We start from the raw sequence: 22,807 nt of genomic DNA on the forward strand, positions 1-22,807 counted from the left end.
CACCACCCCCACCACCACCACCACCACCACCATCACCAATCCCATCCAATCCAAACCCTTGTCTAAATTTCACAAAAACCATTCGTTTCTCACAACCCCATCTCTCCTCCTTCATCAAAATCCCATTTTTATCTGTCAAGAATGAGTTTTTCTCCTTAAAAGCTCCTAATTTGTACCAACTACTACAAATTGACACTTTTCTTGCACTTAAATTAGTGAAACAAAAACTGGGTCGATGTAATTTCAGCCCAAGAAAGTTTGTTTTTTTGTACAAAGCATCATGTGGTGTCTTTAAGGGTGATAAATTGATGGGAATTTGAGCAAGTGCTGTCATGGTAAAGTTCAATACTTTTTACTGAAAAAAGGTAGTTTATGTGAATGGGTTCATGTGTTTATTAGAATTTCAAAAACAAAAGGGATAAGAAAGACTCCATTTTTTTTTTGCTAGCTCTTGTATAGTTAGCAATTTGCAGAGCTCTTCTTCTCAACAAGATTTTTCCAATCATACGTGGCGTAGAACACCTAGCTGGTAGGATGTGGGACCAGATTTTTTAAATAAAATAAAAATACATGTCTAATAACATAACATATGAATATTTAAATGGTGTAATTTTTAATATAATTATTATAATCGTGAATATTGATATGTAATAGGGTCAAAAGTATACATTTTAAATTATTAAAGGATAAATATATTTAATTAAATAAAATAAATATTTATCAGTTATTGAGGAATAAAAATTATTACAATATATAATAAAAGAAAATGGAAAATAGTGTGGGCGAGAGAATAAAGAAAAATACTTTTTATGTGTGTATAATGTTTTCTTTTTTATTTTTCATCCGGTGTCTGATACTTGTAGTGTAGCTCAACTAAATCAAGCCTCGAACTAGAAATCTTTGGTTAACGGAGTAGCAATCTCATCCTCTACATGATATCCTTTGATGGTTATGTGTGTTAGTATGTACTATCCATATTTTAGGATTCTTGGAACAAGTAGTGTTATCTTTTTATTATACATCAATTAGTAAGTTCTCTTTATAATTTTTATATCACTTTATTTTTATTTTAAATAGTACTCTCTCGCTTCCAACTTGTTTGTTTAATTTTGACTTACTACAAAATTTAAGAAAATAAATCAGAACTTGATAATTTATCACAAAACTCAAAAGCTTGTTGTAGACAAATCTTTGAAAAGAGATAAAAGAAGAATTAACCTAAATAGCCGAGTAGTCAAAAATAATACTGTAATTATATTGAAGACAAAAAAAAAAGAACCAACTGCTCATATGCTTCTCTATTTTATTTCAAATGAAGTATTCATTGCCTCAGAATGAAAGGATTCAGTGCTAATGTTAACACTCACAAAATGTTCTAGTTGATCTGTAATAGGAATCTGGTATACTTCAAACAAGTAAATCCAATATAACACACAAACAGTAGGGAGAAGTTGACTGATGTCTGAAGATAATTTTTCACAACAATACATGTTGCATAATCACTCATTCTTTTTATCTCCTGAAGTAGCATCTCCTGACGTAGTTGTAACAGCTTCTGCGCGATATGGCGCTGCACTGTATGCATGACGCATAAGGATAGCAAAGAAAACCATCTCCACGATCACTAGTTCATTCTGCATACCTTCCTGAAGGCGCTCCACCTCAAGCCAGAAATAGTGAGATTTTATTATGCCTAGTGATACCAGAGTACTAAGCAGAATACCCTGCAACGTGGTACAAGTTTCTTTTTTAGCATAACAAAACTATACTGTAAAAGCAGATATTAATATTTGATTTTCATACCATTAGGAGATTTGGAAATATAGTACATTCTGATGAGTTGCGAGTCTATTGGAAACAACCTCTCTATCTTTACAAGATATAGGGGTAAGGCTGCGTACACATCACCCTTCCCAGACCCCACTGTGGGATTACACTTAGTTTCGTTGTTGTTGTAGAACATTCTAGCAGACTTCATAAAGAAATTTAGCGCTAATGGTTTGATTTTTATACCATTAGGAAACAACCTTCTCTCTACCTTTGCAAGGTTGGAAGTAAGGCTGCTTACGCACCACCCTCCCTAGACCTCACTTGTGGAATTACACTGGGTTTGTTGTTGTTGTAGAACATTCTAATCAATAATTCAGGTCTCATAAAGCAAATAGCAGCAAAATTTGAAATCCAATATGTAAATTACAAGAAAGCAAAATATAAGACTGTAATGAAAGATGAGAGACGAACCTGCCAGAAAACGAAAAAGACAATTCCTTTGACACACAGGAACTTGGCTAGAGGCTTGTGAGGCGCCAACTCCTTCGCAAACACGTGGTAGAAAACCACAAGAGAGTACAACGCCAGTGAAACGGATATGTTCAAAATGATGGTAAAGGTCCAGCTAACCCAACTAGGGTACACTCCAAGCATTTGTAAAACAACCATCAAGATGGAGCATACAGGGCGAATCACAACAAACTGCCATGTCCAGTTCTTGAGAAGCTTCAATGTATGATGGTTCAAATGAGCAGTGTGAGGCTGCAGTGACACAACAGTTAGCTTGTGACCAAGTACCATGATAACACTAAAACTGTATATGTAAGCTTCTAGGAGGCATCATGCTTTTTGGTCCCAAAGAAAAAAGAAAGAGAGCACTGAAATGGTGTACTTATATGCCTAACATCTGAGTTTATAAACTTACTACACAGTAAAATAATTTGTCCATGTAAACTTAGTAAGCAACTCAATGAAGGAGCATACCTATCCATCGGTGCAAAAGAATTGAAATAGTGCACTCTGTGCTTAACAGTATATATACTCTATAAGGCATGCTGAACGGAATGTAATTTAGTTTCCATCCTTGTTGGCATCATCACATTTTTTTCTCATAAACATGCAATGTTGATAATATATACGAGTGATATGTACACATAATTTTAGATTACACATTGTACCTGGAAGAGTGTCATTGGGAATGAGTGGTGAATCTGTCTTCCCTTAATTTCATCAGGGACTATGTTTTTGCTTATGGATATATTCAAGTAAGTGTACATCAACCCCAGAAACTTAGCCATCACCTGTATCACATAGAACACAAGTGAGCAAAGAATCTCTGACAAGAACACAGCTCAACAAGTGACGCTTGATGCAGGCAGAAAGTGTTAACTTGGCTATACTTACAATTGCTTCATAACATTCTTTGACAGATTCCAAGAAAGTGAAAAAGGGTTTGCTTCCCATGAAATCGACCAACCCAATGAAGGAGACAATAGCATACAAGGGTGCCATGAGGACGATAATAATTATTGCCTTTTGCTCTTTAGGCTTCTTCCATGACGTAAAATGTTCTGTCACTAGCTGTATGCTGAAATGCAAAGTCAGCATAAGACATATACTGGATACTATCAGTGTGACTTGCCCACGATCCAGATCCAATTCCATATTTGTTGTTAGCCAACAAGAATACCAAAATCAAACCTGCACAGTGGTGTTAAGACTTATCAGGACTGAATTTTCAAGAGAAATGTAGGGAAATAAAATAGACAAGAATTTCATTGATATACAGAAGTACAACTTTCATTGTTACCCAAAATTCATTTGTGTACAATATATCTACTGATTTATGTAGATTACCACCATTATTTAATTCAATCCACCAAATTTCATTTCTATTCCTCGACCTTCACTCCTCATGTCAACCATCAGGATATATCACCACTTCCACTTGCAACAATTAAGAAACCCAAATGACAAATCTGTAACACTGACTTCTCATACCAGTCAGTTTTTTAACCCAATTATACCATCTTTCATAATCTGAAAAGTTATAATTCCGAACACAACCCAGCTTTGTCTTCGGTCTTCAACTTAATGTTCTAACTAGAAAGGCAGATTGACTCATTCATGACCTAAACTAACCCTTCAAAGGCACTCAATGTTCTCAATCCATCCCATTTTGGGTCAATAATTGGATATAGCTCCGTTAACCAATCAATCTAAACTAAGCCATCTGGTGAACCATGACTTAATAGTGCTCGCAGTTCTTAATTGGTACCCAATCAATGATAAATTACCATAAAAAAATCTTCTTATTTACATGCTAACAGTAATAGAACAAATCTGTTAGTTAGTTCAAGATAGAGTTAAGGTAAGTGGAAAGGTTAAAAGAAAAGAGTACTTATCGACATCAACACTTAGTCCTAACTACAACGAGAAATATGAGGAATCCAAAGTATCATAGTATCACTAGTACAACAACAAAACAACATGCCCCGTGTAGTCCCATAAGTGGGGTCGGGGTAGGATGCACGCATCCTACCTACCAGTGTAATCCCACAAGTATGGATGATATTTTAGCTAACCGTGTGTGGTTCAGTGTGCAACTTTTGGGTCTTTTGCCCAAGAACAAGATGAAATTACAAACTAAGCTAAATCACTCTGCCTCACCTCTAGATTCCTCAACAGTTGACCTTGTATTTTTATGACCTTAAAATCATTAAAAAGACAAACCCTTTACAAATTACAAGGTCAATTTGGACTCAAACAAGCTAAATGGAAACTAGCTAGGCTATAACACAGTCATGGATATTTCAAGATTCACCCAAGAAAAAAACATCAAGGATCCAGCTGCTGCACTAATGAACAGAAACAACATTTTAAAGAAAGGTAAAAATTTGATCTTTCAACAATATTGTAATCTAAACAAGTTAAATCTCTACATAAATGACTTTTTATGGATAATCCTAATAAATACATAATGTTTTCAACATAAAAAGCATAACTAATGAGTGAAGGAGCTAAAGAATAGAGGAAAAAAGGGTAAGAAAGAGAAAGACAAGTACTTACAGAGTTTCTAGAAATGGGCGTCAAATGCAATGAAGAAATTGTTGGGATTCTTGTGAATAATATTGTACACCAACCAAAACACTGACCCTGTAGATCGTACAAGGCTGTTAACTATTGGAGAAAATGAATACTCTTTATATTCAAAAAAAACAATTGCCACGTTGAGTTTACGATATTGATATGCTAAAAGGACAGTCGATATATCCTGACGGAGATTTAAATACTAGGTGATTTTCTCATCTGTTATATATATGTAGGCAGTGTGATACTCTAAGCTCGGGGTCTGGAGAAGAGTTTGACTATAAGGATTTATTGTATGCAATTTTACACTATATTTCTACGAGAGGCTTCGTTCACAACATGACAATATATTAGTGAAAATATAGATAGAAAATTGCACCCGACACTACAATTATAATGTGACATAGAGGGAATTCACTCGTCTCTTACGCGGCTTTGTAATGGCCTTCATTTTTGACAAAATTATTTGAAGGCCTATGTTTTCTCTATTGGGGGGCTAAATGCTAGTAACACTTTTGCTTCTAGCTTTATAGTAGATTTTAGAAAAGATAGAGAAAACTAGTCCCATGAAAATATGACTTAGTTCAAATTAGTAAAATTAGCCTATTAAATAATCAATGTGAATTTGAACGTTAATTTTTATTCTATTTATTTAACTAAAATTGAACGCATTTAGAAGATAATTATAAATTTTTAAGTGACAATTGAATGTGTATGAATTTTACGTGTGGTTTTGGAAGTTGAAGAGTTGTGGGTCCACCTAATTGACTGAATTTACGTTTCTATTAGCTAAGCCTAGAAATAGTGGGGCCAATATCTAGAAGAACGTTTAACACGTGGCACCAAACCACGTCCTCATCACGTGCCGATCCGACTTACTCGGAGGGCCCACAGTTGCCGGCCCCAGTTTCTGAAACACGTAAAGGGTCTTATGGATCTGTTTCAATCAATTTGGTCGATTTTAATTTAATACGAAAATTAAAAAATATCTTTAATCTCGTATTCTTCAAACTGTCATGTGAAAAACTGTCAAAAATAAACATTTCATTTATAAATGGATTGAAAAAAAAATATGATAAACAAATTGAAACAAAAAACTAAAAATTGATTGTTATAAAATAACTTTCCTGTATTGATGATAAACTATACTGAAGAATTCTTCCACGCATTTAACATCAATAAAATGTATAAATTTAATGTCTGGTGTATTAGTACATGCCTAGTAATGTTATTGGTCAATGCCCAGTGCCCATAATGGCACGAGGATTGCACGTTCAATACAAAGACCATACCAAAAATTTAATCAACTGAATTATTAATACCACACGTATGGAGAGAATTAATTTTTTAGAGCACTTATAAAACAAAAGATTGCAGGAAGAGGTTCATCCAAACGCCGTTATTAAAAATCACATTGTATACATATAGAAATCAATTCATATGGTGTATGTAATAGATGATGAGCCCTCTTAATGAAAATTCTGCCTTCAGCAGTGATTTCACATTCCAGAATTACGTTGGAGATGATTCTAAAATTGACCTGCCGGTCTTGATAATACCGAGTAAACAAAACCAAATCATAGGACTATGCTTTGGACAAAGTAGTGTATCCCTAGGCATTATTAGTTCGACAATATTAGGACTGTGATATATACAAAATAAAAGGCTTTCATAATAAATTCATACAAGAAAAGACATCGCTAAGAATATAGTTCATCTCCTAGCAGAGACAAAACAAAACACTAGGAAACCATTTGCCTAGTTTGATGAACAATGTAACTTAGTACAATAGTACTTGTGCTGATGAAAGATGATACAAGCAGAAAATTAGCAGTCACGCAGATGCACAGCAGGTGGTGCATAAATTACAACATAAATAACAAAACGTGAACAAGTTAGACAATATAATTGAGCATTATTTCTGTATAGAAGTCTTGAGTTCGTCCTATTAAGTTTGTGACAATATTTTGAGCATATTGATGAGATAGAAAATTTTACATCAATGTGCAATTGATCAGACTATGATGCCTGGACTAAACTTGACAGCATCAAATGAGGATCTGTTTTCAAACGTCCATTTGCTTGGTTCATGCTACTAACCTAATCGTAGGAAATTGGATCAGAAGAAATCATTAAAAACAGGGAGTATGAAATATTTCAAGTACAAGCCACGTGAAAGCACAATGAGCTGAGCATGATGAACAGATTAATCAAATAGAATAAGCATGATAAACAATGAATACATAATCATTTCAAGTAGTTGAGCACCTAGGAAAATGAAGCATGTTTTAACACGAAGAATTTGACTGACTGGCATGTCTTTTAACACTCAGGCATCTTCAGAGTATTCTGATCATATTCTCTGATGCACATTGGAAAAGGGGATGGATCTATAACCTCTCATATTCCTCTTGTTGAAAAAACATGGACATGCCTTTGAGTTATATGCAAATTTTTCCATTCCTTTTCCGAGAAACAATATCTATTGATAGAAGTACTAATACTGAGACTAACAAATCCTTACCTCTGGATTACTTGTTCTGTATTAATGTCCAAGCTACCCTCTTCACCTCCTTTGCATTCTTGTATATGATAATATAGTGCGGACCATCCGATATCATTCTCATGGCCTGATGAATGAAACAGAAATAAGTGATGACAAATCTTTTAATCAAATAATGTTTTAGAAAGAAAAGTCAAATCCACTGAAGCCATGTCAAAATCTTTGTCAAGGGATACCAAAGCTCATAGTAATCTTTGCAGACTTAACATATTCACAGTTCTTTGAAAGACCAAGGCTTTTGTAGAGCAAATCAGAGGAAAATTGCTATCTTACCTGTAAAAGGTAGAAAGACTACTATACAAAATTTGTGCAGTTGATGAAGAATCTCTCTTTTGGCCACAATTTACGTTGATGAGACTCTGAGGAACTTGGTGGAAAAAATTGATTTGTGAAGGATATTCACCAATGTATGATCTTTTCCAGTTTCATAGAGATTTCAAAACCTCCCCCAGAACTAGTCCCCACTGCGTCCAATGAGTGCCACCCTGCAATTGGAAATTCAAGTGAGAAAATGAAATCTCCCCCAAATTCGTTGAAAAAACGAATAAACATATACCTCTTTCCCACATGATCAATTACATAAACAAACATATAAACAATTACTCCTATAGAAAACTAACTAATGGCGGAAGAAATGGCAGAGTATTACCTGACAGAAAACAGAGAAAGGCTCTCTTAGTGGTCCATCACATGAGAGCTCGCTAGTACTTCCATCAATGAAGGTTCCATCAGCAAAAATGACCTAATCCATGAATAACATTCCAAAAATAGGTGGAAGGTAAGTCGCTCAAGATAATAAACTCTAGTAAAAAAGTAATTAAGTTGTGCTTCATATATCAATTATACTACAAGAATCCAAATGTTGAGCATACAAAGGAAAAGAAAAAGGACAAGCCGGTAATAAGGTAAAAAGACCAAGATAAAATTGCAGACATCAACCTAGACTCAAAATTAAACCAACTATCCAAGCTCGAAAAGTTAGGACAGAGATAAGCTTGCTTCTGATTCAACGCCACAACTCCCTGATCTTCTATGATTCCAACGAACCCAAGCAGATAAAAGAAGACATTAAAGAAATGTTTCCTACTATAAAAATTAAAAAGAACATATTTGCTCATATTAGATTCCCATCGCAACTAATTCTACATGAGCTTTAAGGCATGATAGTTATATAGAGTTTCCTATGTCATAGCTTTAACAATTTACAATCTTCAATAATGTTATTTCCAGTACATTGTTAACACAATACTAACAAGAAAAAAGAAAAAGTTCCCTTCAAGTACAGCGAAACTCTTATTCCCAACGAACTGGTCATACCTCGGATGCATAGCCAGCAGTTGCACCTGCAACAGGCCTGATAAAAGAGCTAACAGGAGAACTTCTCTGAACAGCCTCGCAAAAGGAAAGTAGACGCTCACGGTTTCCAAGTTGTACAGCCTGACAAGAATAACAAAACTTAAGTGTCCAGTTGCACGTTTAAGTGTGAAATCCAGCAATGACTGCTTTAAAATACGGGCACACGTCTGAAAGCACCATTATGTACTTGATATAGTGATATAATTCATAGAAGAAACACAAAGATTGTTACAATGCTCATTGAATGAGGAAGTGTGATTGAATGGTGGATGGTACACTTTAGAACCTTTTTTGCAAACAGATGGGCATTCTTCGACAGTTAGCAAACAAGGACTTGTATATGCCTTGACTAATGCAAGATGTGACAAACAAACCTGCACTGTATCATGACGCTTGATCCGGCAAAGTGGCTGCACTTTATATCCTTTAGCTGCCATGACTTCAGCTATCAGGAAGCTTCCCTTGCAACAGGAGTTAGGAAAGATGCATATAACCAGGTGAGGCAGAAGTAACAAAAGATTATTACCACATCAAAACTTTAGCAGAAAAGAGATACCTTTATTGCTTCACCAACCATTTGAGGTGAGAGGAATAAACCCTGAAATAAAGTTCTCATTATATCACCAGGGGTAGAACCGCAATCAACTCCAAGTCCTGGGGCAGAGAGACGGGAAGCTGCTGCTTCTACCCATCTTTTCCTTCCCGCAACATATCCACCACATGGTGCAATCGTTCCACCCGGATTTTTTATTAAACTTCCCGCAATTAGGTCAGCACCCTGCTCATCCAAAAATCAACTTATGATATTTCCACATGCAGAACTTTAATGACAAGAATAACTTTACATACCACCATAGGAGGTTCGATGTCGTCAACAAATTCACCATAGCAGTTATCTACCATGACCATGCAGCCTGGGTTCTGCGTCTGCGTCAAAGAAGAGAGTTAGAAGGCAGAACTATCTTTTCTAATAGCCAATGTTAAGACATCCAAACACCGATAAGTGAAAACAAGAAAAATTATCTATCCCAGTGTTACAAACACAAACCATCAAGGATCAGGATGACATCAGTTATATAGACATGGCATCTTATGCCTTATAAAGAGTATACTTCAAATAACTTGTAATTCTTTGGCACCCTTTCAGTAGCCAAATATTTGAGAGTTTGTTATTGGAAATAACTATTATAATCAAGGACGTGGTTTCAAAAGGTTTACCTTGATTATATTGATTGCCCGACCTATCTCAGTTACACTCAAACTGCGACGCCAGGAATAACCACATGATCTCTGTATGAGTGCACACTTAGTGTGAGGTCTTATAGAGGTTTTAAGTGCATCCCAATCAAGCCCGCCATCCTCTGCAAGCTGCGATGTGCCCAGATAATGTTGGTTATTCTCAAATTCTGAAAAATAATTCATATGGACCCTTATATCTAACATGCAGATGCAACTTACTGGGACTTCCCGGTATTCTACTCCAAAGTCTTTCAAGGAACCCAATCCACCAGAGTCCCTTTTTCCAATTACTTCCTCCAGCGTATCATAAGGTGCACCAGCTATCGCTAACAGCTGAGACAAGTTGACTCAAGTCATTTTCAGTAAAAATAATAATTTTTAGAAAATGACGAATAATTGAAACATAAATGGGTACTCTGGACTATAATAATTCATGAAACAGCGTATTGTGATAATAACAAGTATAGAATAACTATACCTCATCCCCTGGTCTTAAGAAAGCAAATAAGGCACAAGTGATTGCATGAGTACCTGAGAAGAACTGAAGGTGAAGTGGGAAAGTATATTAAGAAAATATATCCTCTTTCATGGAAATATGAAGCTACCCAAAAAAGAAAAAATTGCAAACCTGTGATCGAACAATTGCAGACTCAGCCCCAACAATTTCTGCAAAAGCCTGGTCCAAGGCTTCACGCCCACCAGCTTCTTCATGACCATAGCCAGTGCTACCACCAAAGTGCTGATGCAGGTATATTTTACACTTTTTAGTGCTAACAAAATAGAGTGCCTACTAGTTGCCACTATGACACTTGGACCTTGTCAATGTCATTCCCGTAGCCGAGACCATTCTGGTTACCCGTGTTCAGTAAAGATATTGTGTACCACTGAACACTTAGAAATAGGATCTCAAATTCTGAATAAGTTGGACAGTGTAAAAAATACAATGTAATATAATGCTGTTCCAGCACACTTAAATGGGGGTGATGTAATATTTTAACTAGGCTGGAAGAGTGTCAATGACTGTCCTTATTTGTTTGATTTGTTCATAGACCTAAGGAACAGAACAAAACAATTTGTTGACAGATTTGAATCTCATCTAGCCATGAGCCCATGACTCAACTCCCTCTGCCCCCACATCCCCTAAAAGAAAGAAATTTGTGTGCTAGACTACTAGTACATGCATTATGCTTTCTTCAGAGAACAGAAGGTATATTGTAAAATTAAGGTAACAGGTGTTTTCTATTTGTTGACACTCGGTCTCGCCACATCACAGACGACAATGATTATTGGACGCTGGTAGTTGAACAAACTTTTAATCATTAGCTTGCTTCCAGACATGGTAATAAACTATAGTAGTTCTTATCTTCTTCTGTTTTTGATAAACAGCAAATAATAAAATACTAGTCAGAGCACTCACCCAAAAAAAAAAAAACCTTTTGACTAGTTTTTCAGTGATAAGATATCATTCACGGCAGTAGAAGAAAAAAGATCATAGTCATGGTACTAACAAAACAAGTAGGCCCCTCATGACTTGATATTTTTTTTTTCAGATTGTCAAAATAATCGAATTCATGACCTTTTTATTTCCACCTGACCCTAGAGAGTATATCCTAAGGTAAAGGTTGAGTAAGGTTCTAAACCATCAGTACTCTAGGCCTAAAGCTCCAAATGATCATTTGCCAAGTTGGTATAATTCACAGGAACCGAAGAATATACAGAAGTCTTGCAGTGAAAATTGATATAATTGAAGATTCATTAGCTCCAAAAATGTAAATTCACATGTAAATGATGTCTACAAGGTACAATTTAACAAATTTTAGAGAATGAAAACTTACATGAGACCCAACCTTGACCCTTTGGAAAGCTCTCAAAACTCGTGCAGTATTGCGTGCCACTAAATTGTCAACTTCTCTGAACTCTTTTGACAAAGAATCAACAGCCTTGTTAACCTACACATTGCAGATCCAGAAAATTCAATCATGTTGCATTCATTTCTCAATAAATAGACTCATCTCAAGCACACAATATCAACACCAGAAATCCAGGATTTTAAGACAGTGAGCGGTGAGGCACTGCATCCACCACAACTTTGTGGCAGTAAAGTGAGAACAAAGTATAAACATATATTCTCTCCGTCCCAACTTATGTGGAACATTTTGCTTCCCGAGAGTCAGTCGGACTAAACTTCAAAGCTAAATTTGATTAGATTAGCTCAATATTTTAAAATTGAAATTTAGATATTCAAAAACTATAACAAATACATTTTTAATACGTTTGTTAAAATTTACATAGTTTGAATCTCAAGAAGTGAAAAGTGCTACTGTCCGATACATCTGCCACTATGGCTTTGTTCACAAGTGGTGGAGCTAGAATTTTTATTTAGGTATAGAAAGAGGTAAACATATGAAGAAACAAAGGGGATTCGACATCTACTATATATATATATATATATATTAAGGGAAAAAATAAAAAGTTGGACCCTATATATAGTGCAATTTTTTGACGAAGTGGTACCCTGCCTCCGCCCCTGCTGTCCACTCCGAAATTTTGTCATAGTTCCCTAGTAGTCTAAGTTATTTAATGTATAAATTGTTGGTAGATATACTTAAATACATAAAGATCAGGCATAATACATCAACAAACACTTAAACTTAACCTCAGCTTATAAGTAAGCACTCCAACTTTGAGAGTGCTTATCCAGACACCTCAACTTGGTCTCAACTAGTAACTACACACTCCAACTCATCCTCAAGGTGTATTGTAGACACTCCACACACAAAAATTTTGGAGTTGCCTAGATGATCATTTTATAAGTTGGATTTTTCAACTGATAAGTTGATGTGTCTACATGCGCACTCTCAAATTTGGAATGCTTATTGCCAGTTGAGGCCAAGTTTGAGCGTCTATTTATGTATTATGCTAGAAATTAAGCATGAAGCAATACTACATACCAGTAGTTACTATGGTGTAAAAAAAAGTAAGAAAACGAGATTCCTACACAGAAATTGAAGTACGTGTTTCATTTATTCACCAAATTCAAAATTGTGTAACGTTAAATTCAATTATTTTTGTTCTTCTGAGAAATCAACAGAGAATTTCGGTATTCAGTTCTACCTCGGGAACAAACGGGGAATCGGAATGATGCAGCTGAGGAACTGAAACTCGAGAGCTCGAACACACTGGAACTTTAGCAGAAGTTACTCTCAGAGAAAGCGTAGGATAAGCAGAGGTGGCGCAGCATAAGACCGCCATTTTCGCAGAGCTTGGAGGGAAAATGGATATGGAAACTGGAGAGTGATAGAAAGGAAACTAATCCATATAGGCTATAAGGCTTGTTGGGCTTTTATCCAAATTGGGCTTGGGTTATTGGGCTTGGCTTATTGAGCTTATCCACATAGGATTAGGTAGAAATGACACAATATAACCACTTAACATTAGAATTACATTATTAAAAATAAAATATTTTTTCATTAAAAAATAATTAACTTAAGCATTTTTTAATAGATGACACTTAAAAATAGTAAATGAGCCTTTTGATATTATTTGAGTCGTTTGGTAGAGTATATTAGAAAAATAATTATATATTAACTTTGTGTATTGTTAATAGGAGTTAGTTAACTAATTGGTCACCCAAGTATTGAAAATTGCCTTCAAATATCACTTTTATTTTATTTAGGACCAAAATATCACTGAACTATCACTATTTTCTTCAAAATATACTTAACACTTCAAAAGCCTCCTTCTCTCCTAGCTTTAGATTTAATTATATGAATTATCATTGATCATTAAGAAAGTAAAGAATTTTTTTTGAATCTTGTAGTCTTAAACTAAAGATATGTAAAATATACTAAAATGTCACCTAATCATGTGGTTTTAAATGTTCAATATGGAAAGTTAAAATTAAAGTGTAAGCCAAAAAAAAAAACTTTCTTTTTTTCTCTTTTTAAAACAGACTAAAAAATTGAAATGGGACAGTAAAAAATAATTTTCCAAAAGAAAACCTATAATAATTCTATCTATTGCTTTAAAATGCGGCACGTCAAATTTCGGGACCTAAGATAGATACCTCATTTTCTAACCCTAGAGTCGACCCTGTAAATAGGTCATGGAGGCGCCGAAATCCATCTATGTTCTCATTGACAAAAGTTGATACTCAATTTCTTCATAGAGATCTAACATGTCCGTGTTATCAGTAGGTGTTGTACGTGGAGTCGCCAAAGTCCATCTGTGTTCTTATTGACAAAAGTTGAATCTCAATTTCCTTACAGAGACCTGATATTTTCGTGTTATCAGAACGTGTCGTACGTGAAGGCGCAAAATTCATCTGTGTTCTCATTGACAAAAGTTGAATTTCAGTTTACTCATAGAGACCTGACATTTCCGTGTTATAGAAGGTAAGACCGCTTTTTTTACTATCTAGATCTATTTTAGTAATCAACTTGATTTATTTTAGGTGTTGATACAAAAGGGGCTATTTAAACAATATACAAATATTTGTTATTCTAGTATCACTAATTATTTTTTTCTTTTATTGTTTATGCACATAAATAACGTATCTTGTTCAATAAATTGTTATACATTCATATAGCTATATGTAATTGTCTTTGTTCAATGTTAGAGGCATACATATTAATTAATAGATCTAACAATTTATGTCACATCCCTAAAAAGGCTTCTTTTTTTTCTTTTGATTTTTTAGACCATTTGTGTCCAAATTCTAGAATGACATGTTTATACTAATTTTTTCTTGTTTTTATATTGTTCTAGACATGTTTACCAACAAGGAGTTAGATAATTTCATGGGTGTCTTGAGCAAAGAATTAAATTGTGTGGAGATTGAACGTGGTGTCACTAATCCCAAATATGGTGATTCAAAAGGAATACCAAGAATTTTTCAAGGTGGAAAATTTGAAATTGTTTGTCATTGCCATGATGGATGCAAAAAAGGTCATCTTTATTTTTCATTATTAATTTTCAATAATTTGTTCTAAAGTAATTCTTTCTTCAAAGTATTCAATCCTATATAATCTTGTTGTATAATTTTCTGAAATATTTTACAAAGTCAAATAATTTTACAAGAACATGTTCGGAATTATGAAAAGAGAAGGAAGAATTGTTTGTTGTTGTAGAATCTAATTAGATGTTTGTATGTTTTTAAAAATCCTTAAGAGTAGTTTGATTGGGAACAAATGATTTTGTTATTTTAATGACGAGATTATAACATAAAGTAAAATTAATAATGAAATTATTTAGTAGACATTCTTTTAGTAATTTGAATTTTACACTAGATAGATTGAGATAAATTTTTAGTTTCAATATTAACCATATATTTTCTAAAGAATATTAAAGAACAACCTTGGAGAAGGACATCTTGATCACTAAATAGTTATGTTATTATTTAATCATCATATTATATCCAGTCATATAACTTATTACTAAATTGTCCCCTCAAAAACTTGTTTCTACCATCTAATGCTAATCATCTGGAAGTGAAGCTACAGTTCTAGCTATGAATTCGATATTATTCAATAATTTTGATAAAAATATTATATTTACGTTATGAAATCCACTTGATTATATATATATATATATATATATATATATATAAACAATTTACTCAAACACTTAGTAATCTACAATTTAAAAGTTTATAAACTCAAAAAAAAGTTGAATTTATCTTTGTTATACCACGTTTTTTTTTATTGATAAATAAGCAGTTACTTGTTTGGCATGCAGTGAAGCTATCACCGATTGAATTTGTTAAACATGTTGGGAGAAAGATGGCAATGCAAAATTGGAAGAGTCAAATTTGGGTGAATAATAAGGAAGGGCGCTAACAAAATTTGTGGAGGACATGTTTTTTGAAATATCACATTGATACATTTCATAGGCCAATTCGTGGAGGAATTATACATCGTGATGTGTTCATTTGTTGCACTAAATGTAACAAACAACGTCGATATTTTAGACAAACTAAAGAAGAATGCAAATATTATCATGATGCTATTGCTATGACGGATTGGAAATGCTCTGATATGCCTCAAAAAAGGTATTATTTTTTTATCTATAATTTTTTCCAGTATCAGTATAGTTTAACCTATTATAACAGGTGACGTGTCTTATTTATTTATGTTATATGAAACAAGTTTATAGTCTATTTGACCAAGGATTCAGAACCAGATAATCTTTAAAAAGTAATTTTTGAGAAGTAGTAACAATTTGATTTGATTTGATTTGATTTAATAATATGAGTAACATTTTGTGTTTGGACAAGCTTTCGGAAAGTGTTTCTTGCGTAACTGTTCCCTTTAGCTTTTGAAAAAAAATTATGCTAGTATTCGCTTTTTTTTCTTTTTTATAAAAAAAAATGGCCAAACACATCAATTCTTAAAATTGAAAAAAAAAACACTTTTTGAAATTAAAAAATTGGCTTCCCAATAAAATTATTAAAATGTTTGGCCACTTTTTTATTTCAAAGAATAAATAGCTTAGTAAAAGAGTAACAATCAATTCATAAAATAACACATGTATTTTATGATCAAGTATCATGCATTTATAAATTATAATATATGCATGTATAACTTGTAATAGATGTGAATTAGTATGTCTTTCAACTCTACTACAATTTTTCCTCATTTGTACAATTATTACTATCATTTCCTTGAATAATTTGTAGAATAAAATTTGCATATTGAAGATTATATTTTTATTGTTTATCATAAGTTTGATTTACTAATGATAATTTTTTTTTATGGTTAAGTTGTAATGAAGCTGAAGAGCGTGAAAGTCGAAAATTGTGCAGGGGTTGTCCAAAATCTGCTAAGTGCAATGGCTGTGTTAGGTGTGTGCGCTTCAGTTGCAGTATGTGTACATTTGAAGATGGCAAATGCCGTGCATGTGTCAACTTTTTCAACAATATTTGATGAAGTACCTCTTCGTCGACGTGTCTGCTTCTAATCGAGGGTATTTATGAAATTTCTATATTTTCTTCATTTTAATTTGTTCATGTTTTTTTTTTAGTGTTTTATATATTTATATATATTTGACAATTACTTTTACTACTATATAGAAGCCTCTAGGAGTACCTACCTAAGCAGGCACCTCTTCGTTAACGTGTCTGCTTTTGACCGAGGGTATTTATGAAATTTCTGTACTTTCTTCGTTTTAAATTTATTTATCTTGTTTACTACTATATAGAAGACTCTAGAAGTAGACACCTCTTCGTTGATGTGCTTGTTTCTAGTCAAGGATATTTATGAAATTTTTATACTTTCTCCGTTTTAATTTGTTTCTCTTGTTTGTTTTAGTCTATTATATATTTAAAATTACTTTACTACTATATAGAAGACTCTAGGAGCACGACATTTTAGTCTTTTATATATTTGAAATTACTACTATATAGAAGACTCTAGGAGCAAGGCACCTCTTTGTCAATATTTTTGCTTCTAGTCGAGGGTGTTTATAGAACTTCTATACTTTTTTTATAGTCAAGGGTGTTTATGGAATTCCTACAAGATTAAGGGTGTGTTTAAGTTTAGTCAGTCAAGTACATGGGTGTTTTTAACGTTGTCAATAGTTCGGAGATAAAATTAATAATTCACGTCAAATTTAAGGGTGTTTTCAATACTTTTCTGTTTATATATTTGAAAATTACGTACGGAAGTTTATAATTAAAGAAGAAATAAATAAATTGACACACAGCTGATATGCATTCAATTGGTTTCTTTCATTTTCAGCACTTTGCTTGTACAAGTTTAATCACATCCTAATTTCTCTCCTTTCTTTAAAAAAATTATACAACTTTGACTACAAAAGGGAGCAAAAATCTATTTAGCCTACAAGAAAGTTTGCACTATCCAGAAGTACAAAAGACAAGCATACAGAAAAATATCCACAACATAACCAACAGTACAAAGTAGGAAGGCTTGAAACTCCCAAACCAGATGCAAATTGCACGTTCCTCGATCCTTTTTCACACTCTGCTGCCAGTTGCACAATATATACCTGCGAGCAACATGAATACAGTATATTGAAGAAGCTTAATATACTCAAGGTAACTGACTATTACTGTTGCCTGCCTTCTGCTTGGTAGTACAGCTTCGACTCCTTCTTCTACCTTTCCGCGAATTAACAATTTTAGCAGCCAAAGAATGGCCTTGAACTCCTAGTCCATTCGCTCCCACTAGCTTTAACCCAAGACCTTTAAGCAACTCTGACAATTTGCAATTATTTCCCTCCTTCACCAACTGCAGCTCATGTGCTTGCTCACGAGACACAACTGTATAAAGCTGCAGTGATGGATTTAATAAATGTTGAGGCATATTATCTGCCTCTTCTGTATTAAATTCATCGTTGGATCTTCCAAAAGTAACTCTCATGAGTCCTAAAGATTTAGAATCACAAGTGAGGGGATCAAATACAAATAAGAACTTCCCGAATGCTAGATCTGGCTTTATGAACAACTCTTCCAAGACATCATTGCTTGGTCCAACATTCTTTGATACAGTTCTCCTTGGATTATTTTGCCTCGCTTTCATGGTTTGGGAAATGTGAGAAGCTTCTCTTAAGCCACTCAAATAGGCTCCATGCATGGTGGCTGGATGTTGTCGAATCGTAGCTTCTCCAGCAAAAAACAACCGACCTCCAAGATTTTCTGCAAGTATGTCATAATCACTGCCAGATGACTGAACACGAATATGTGAATATGAGCCAAACGAAAAGGGGTCACTTCCCCATTTTGTGCATATGGATTGTATAGGATCAGGCACGCTTATTCCCTTTGGCTCATATATGCCTGTCGAAGTAGCCAGATGAAAATCAAAACCAGATTTCAGGTTCTTCCTCAAAGAACAAAACCAGGGAAAAGAAAATTAAAAATCTATCTAGTCTTATACAAATATGGATGATACGTCCCCAAGGAGACCTCCTAGTGGTTAAATCATGACAATAAGGTTGGAATCCCTACTACAACATATCGTGTGAACCCATTTTCTCCAGCCTCCATGAGCAGGATCACATGGGAAGCCTGTTGTTTGTTACCTGGACAGGCTGATTGGTGGATTAGTCGAGGTGCGTGTAAGTTGACCCAGACACCACCCATAGAAAAAATATAAAGATACAAAAATAAAGATGGATGATACCTTTAAGAATGTTAATCACTCGATTAATTAAAGTGGATGGCTCTGTGCTTTCGAAAAGTTGAGCAGCGTCACCAGCAACAAGTGCAATAAGTACTGGACCCCCAGAAACAGTATGGTAACTGTAAAATAAGAAGTACTCTCCTCGTCTGTGGCTATGATGGTTGAGGCAACCGAAGGTATCCAAGTCTTCGCCCCAAAAAATATGAGGGAATACCATGGCAACCTTATTCAGCAACCCAAATCCTAGCCTATCAATAGCTTCAAGCTTCTTCTCAGGTAACTCTGGTTCAAATCTAATTGATCTTCTTTTTAGTACCCCAAGAGGAACAGTACATAGGACCATGTCAGCCTGAAAAAGTTGGTCCCCAGCAACGACCTCAACTCCTTCATTTCCATACTTTATTGTCTGAACAGTCTTTCCATAGAATATAGGAACTCCTTTGCACAGTGCTCTGATCATACCCCGATTTCCACCAGCAAGAAAACAATGATCACCACCCATTTCATAAGGATCGTCCTGATCCCAATAGGCAGCAGAGAGTTCCGAGAGGCATCCAGCATTTGCATATTCCAAGTTTGCAAAATGCCAATGCAGAAGTTGCTTCTCCTCTTTAGTTTTAGCCACACAATATAATCGTCTAAGTGTCTCCAAAACGGAGCCTAACGAGACATCAGTAGCCAATCCACTTACGATTTTTCTTAGCTCAGTAACTTTGTCTAGTAGCTTATTGAAAATGAGTTCAATTGAGGAATCAACTACTGCGTCAACAGGAGCACCATCAGGCTTGTATAAAGGACACTTATCTCTAACCTTGTGAAGCGGAATGGAAAGTTGTCTAGCCAAAACACCCAAAGGATTCGCATGGATACCAGTTATAACACTGCCACCAAGATCCACAGCAGCAAACTTTCCCTTCCATCCCATTTTCTCAGTATAAACTCTCCCTCCAGGTCGGTGCCTACCTTCAAGGATACTTACCTTGAATCCAAACGACATCAGTTGCCTTGCTGCAGCCAAACCAGCAAGTCCAGCACCAACAATAATTACAGACCCTTCACTAGGTTCCTCAGGAAGATTAGATACAAATGACGGTGAAACCCCGAAATTTATATACCCGTTACTCAAAAGAAAATCATATGCTATGGCTACCAAATGTTCATATTCAACACTTACAGTTTCCCTTATCCTTCCTTTGTTCAGCCAAATATGCACATTCTCCCTCCATTTTGCAAGAATATGGTTTCTCACAACGATGTAATCGTTTTGCTCTTTCCCATCCAGTTCACTTACAACTCCAGCCTTTATTTCTTCTTCAAGAAGGTCATCAATTGGGAAGCCCAAAGAAAGAGCAATCAAGGCCTCTTTTTCAGTTTCTTTCTCCAAATCTTTCTTCGTTCTAATCTTCTTCCTCACCGGACCACCCAACTGCTCATCTATGAAATTATCCATCAAATTCTCATCATAATTCCTAGAAGCTATCCTCTTTCTCACAGGTCTCTTTGAGATTGAACCCCCTGAATTTGGGATTTCCATTTTTCTTTTCATATTCCCAACAAATTGGTATTTCTACAACGATGTTACACTGAACTCACGCTAATTATAGCCTGAATTCACTTCAAAATTCCAAGTCTCGGTAACCTGATACCAATTCAACCTACATAAAGTAAAACAAAATTATTTTCCAGAAAAATTGAAACTTACACTAAATTGGTTATTAAAATTGATCATAGAAAGCTAGTACAAAATGTAAAAATCAGATTGGAATTTTCGATTTCTATACTGAAAAGGCGTCACAAAGTACTATCTCAATTTCAAATTCGAATTATATCATGGGAATTAGGGATTCATGAGAAACAGTGAGGGATTAAGGTTTTTGTTTCATGAGAAAGAAAACTTACAATTTCAAGCCCAGTGGAGATCCTGAAAGTGTTCGGAGAAGTAAAGAATTCACGGTGGAAAGGTTTACTCCGGCGACATTTGAAATTGGCGGGCGAAAAAGGGGAATTAGGGTCCGAATTTCAAATTGGGTTTGAGTGTTCAAAATCTGATGCAAATTTTTATTATTATCCATTTAACTGATAACCGTTCGTAAGTTTGGAAAAATTGACCGAAAACGTCCTTCTGTTAACTTTTTCTTCTATTTTAACGGAGTTTATTGTGTCATGCAATTTATTTTTAAAGCCTTCCTACTTTGTGCTGTTAGTTATGTTGTGGATATTTTTTTGTATGCTTGTCTTTTGTAGGGCCAAAGGACAAGTATACCCCGAAACTATCGTAAATGATATGTAGATACCCTTCATCATACTTTTAAGAATATTGGTGCTTCTACCGTTCAAAAATTAGATCATATATATCATTTACTCTAACAAAAGACTAAATAGAAACATGTGGTGCAATCTTATTCGTCGGATCAACGGATAAGATTATGACACATGTATGTCCGTTAGTATAAAGGATATATATGCTCTAGTTTTTAGACGGCAGAGACACAAATATACCAAAAATATTACGGAGGGTATCTGCATATCATTTACGATAGTTCGAGGGTATATTTGTCCTTTTTCCCTCTCTTGTACTCCTGGATAGTGCAAACTTTCTTCTAGGCTAAATAATTTTTTGCTCCCTTTTGTAGGCAAAGTTGTATAATTTTTTTAAAGAAAGGAGAGAAATTAAGATGGGATTAAACTTGTACAAGCAAAGTGCTGAAAATGAAAGATACCAATTGAATGCATGTCAGTTGTGTGTCAATTTATTTATTTCTTCTTTAATTATAAACTCTCGTACGTAATTTTCAAATATATAAAGAGAGAAGTATTGAAAACACCCTTAAATTTGACGTGAATTATTAGTTTCATCTCCGAACTATTGACAGTCTTAAAAACATCGTTGCACTTGACTAACTGTAAACACACCCTTGATCTTGTAGAAATTCCATAAACACCCTCGACTATAGAAATTCCTCGACTAGAAGCAGGAATGTTGATGAAGAGATACATATTCCTCTTCTATATAGTAATAATTTTCAAATAAATAAAAAGACTGAAAAAAGAGAAACAAATTAAAACAGAGAAAGAATAAAAATTTCATAAATATCCTCGACTAGAAACAAGTACATCAACGAAGAGGTTCCTGCTCCTAGAGTCTTCTATATAGTAGTAATAAATAAGATAAACAAATTTAAAGTGAAGAAAGTACAGAAATTTCATAAATACCCTCTGCCAGAAGCAAACACGTCAATGAAGAGGTGCTTACTTAGGTAGCTGCTCCTAGAGGCTTCTATATATAGCAGTAATTTTCAAATATACAAAATACTAAAAAAAAAAACAATATTAACAAATTAAAATGAAGAGAGCATAGAAATTTCATAAATATCCTCGACTAGAAGCAGACCCATCGACGAAGAGGTAAGTCGACGCATGCACGGCATTTCCAATCTTTACTTAAAAACTTAAAATTTTGCTCACAAATTAGCGTATAAAACCGCTATGGGATATTCTCATATATATAAATTTATAAATTTTATATAAAATCCATATTGATTTATACATTTATTTTTAAATTATTCAAAAATGTTATTAATCTCCAAACCACTTGAACAAACATGCTCTAAGTCAACTTTAATGTACAAGGACGGTGGAGTCGACAATG

At 34.4% G+C, this 22,807-nt stretch overlaps 4 protein-coding genes across 4 annotated transcripts in view; all 4 read right to left on the minus strand.

Annotated features, from left to right (window-relative positions):
* Nucleotides 1-334, minus strand: part of LOC102594618 (uncharacterized) — a 5,375-nt gene extending 5,041 nt beyond the window's left edge. Inside the window, exon 1 of the mRNA XM_006360092.1 lies at nucleotides 4-334. Coding sequence (XP_006360154.1) covers nucleotides 4-334 — 331 coding nt within the window. The remainder of the gene's footprint in view (nucleotides 1-3) is intronic.
* A 938-nt stretch (nucleotides 335-1,272) lies between these two features.
* Nucleotides 1,273-4,950, minus strand: LOC102587004 (transmembrane protein 184C-like). The gene is made up of 5 exons (XM_006360070.2): nucleotides 4,840-4,950; nucleotides 3,175-3,471; nucleotides 2,949-3,071; nucleotides 2,242-2,532; nucleotides 1,273-1,724 (listed from the first exon to the last, which is right to left on the minus strand). The coding sequence occupies exons 2-5, from the start codon at nucleotides 3,433-3,435 to the stop codon at nucleotides 1,500-1,502; spliced, it is 900 nt and encodes a 299-aa protein (XP_006360132.1). The 5' UTR covers nucleotides 3,436-3,471; nucleotides 4,840-4,950; the 3' UTR covers nucleotides 1,273-1,499.
* Nucleotides 4,951-6,737: 1,787 nt separating this feature from the next.
* Nucleotides 6,738-13,292, minus strand: LOC102587335 (uncharacterized protein YnbB-like). The gene is made up of 14 exons (XM_006360071.2): nucleotides 13,133-13,292; nucleotides 11,854-11,967; nucleotides 10,647-10,757; nucleotides 10,497-10,559; nucleotides 10,238-10,351; nucleotides 9,998-10,147; nucleotides 9,629-9,706; nucleotides 9,336-9,557; nucleotides 9,154-9,240; nucleotides 8,741-8,860; nucleotides 8,073-8,165; nucleotides 7,697-7,908; nucleotides 7,385-7,490; nucleotides 6,738-6,960 (listed from the first exon to the last, which is right to left on the minus strand). Exons 1-12 carry the CDS (start codon nucleotides 13,268-13,270, stop codon nucleotides 7,849-7,851), a joined length of 1,350 nt encoding a protein of 449 aa, XP_006360133.1. The 5' UTR covers nucleotides 13,271-13,292; the 3' UTR covers nucleotides 6,738-6,960; nucleotides 7,385-7,490; nucleotides 7,697-7,848.
* Nucleotides 13,293-17,730: 4,438 nt separating this feature from the next.
* LOC102587655 (lysine-specific histone demethylase 1 homolog 2) lies at nucleotides 17,731-21,193 on the minus strand. The gene is made up of 3 exons (XM_006360072.2): nucleotides 21,058-21,193; nucleotides 19,159-20,813; nucleotides 17,731-18,812 (listed from the first exon to the last, which is right to left on the minus strand). The coding sequence occupies exons 2-3, from the start codon at nucleotides 20,702-20,704 to the stop codon at nucleotides 18,067-18,069; spliced, it is 2,292 nt and encodes a 763-aa protein (XP_006360134.1). The 5' UTR covers nucleotides 20,705-20,813; nucleotides 21,058-21,193; the 3' UTR covers nucleotides 17,731-18,066.
* Between the last annotated feature and the right edge of the window lie 1,614 nt (nucleotides 21,194-22,807).

Source organism: Solanum tuberosum, unplaced genomic scaffold (genome assembly GCF_000226075.1).
Source record: "Solanum tuberosum cultivar DM 1-3 516 R44 unplaced genomic scaffold, SolTub_3.0 scf00302, whole genome shotgun sequence".
Classification (NCBI taxonomy): Eukaryota; Viridiplantae; Streptophyta; class Magnoliopsida; order Solanales; family Solanaceae; genus Solanum; species Solanum tuberosum.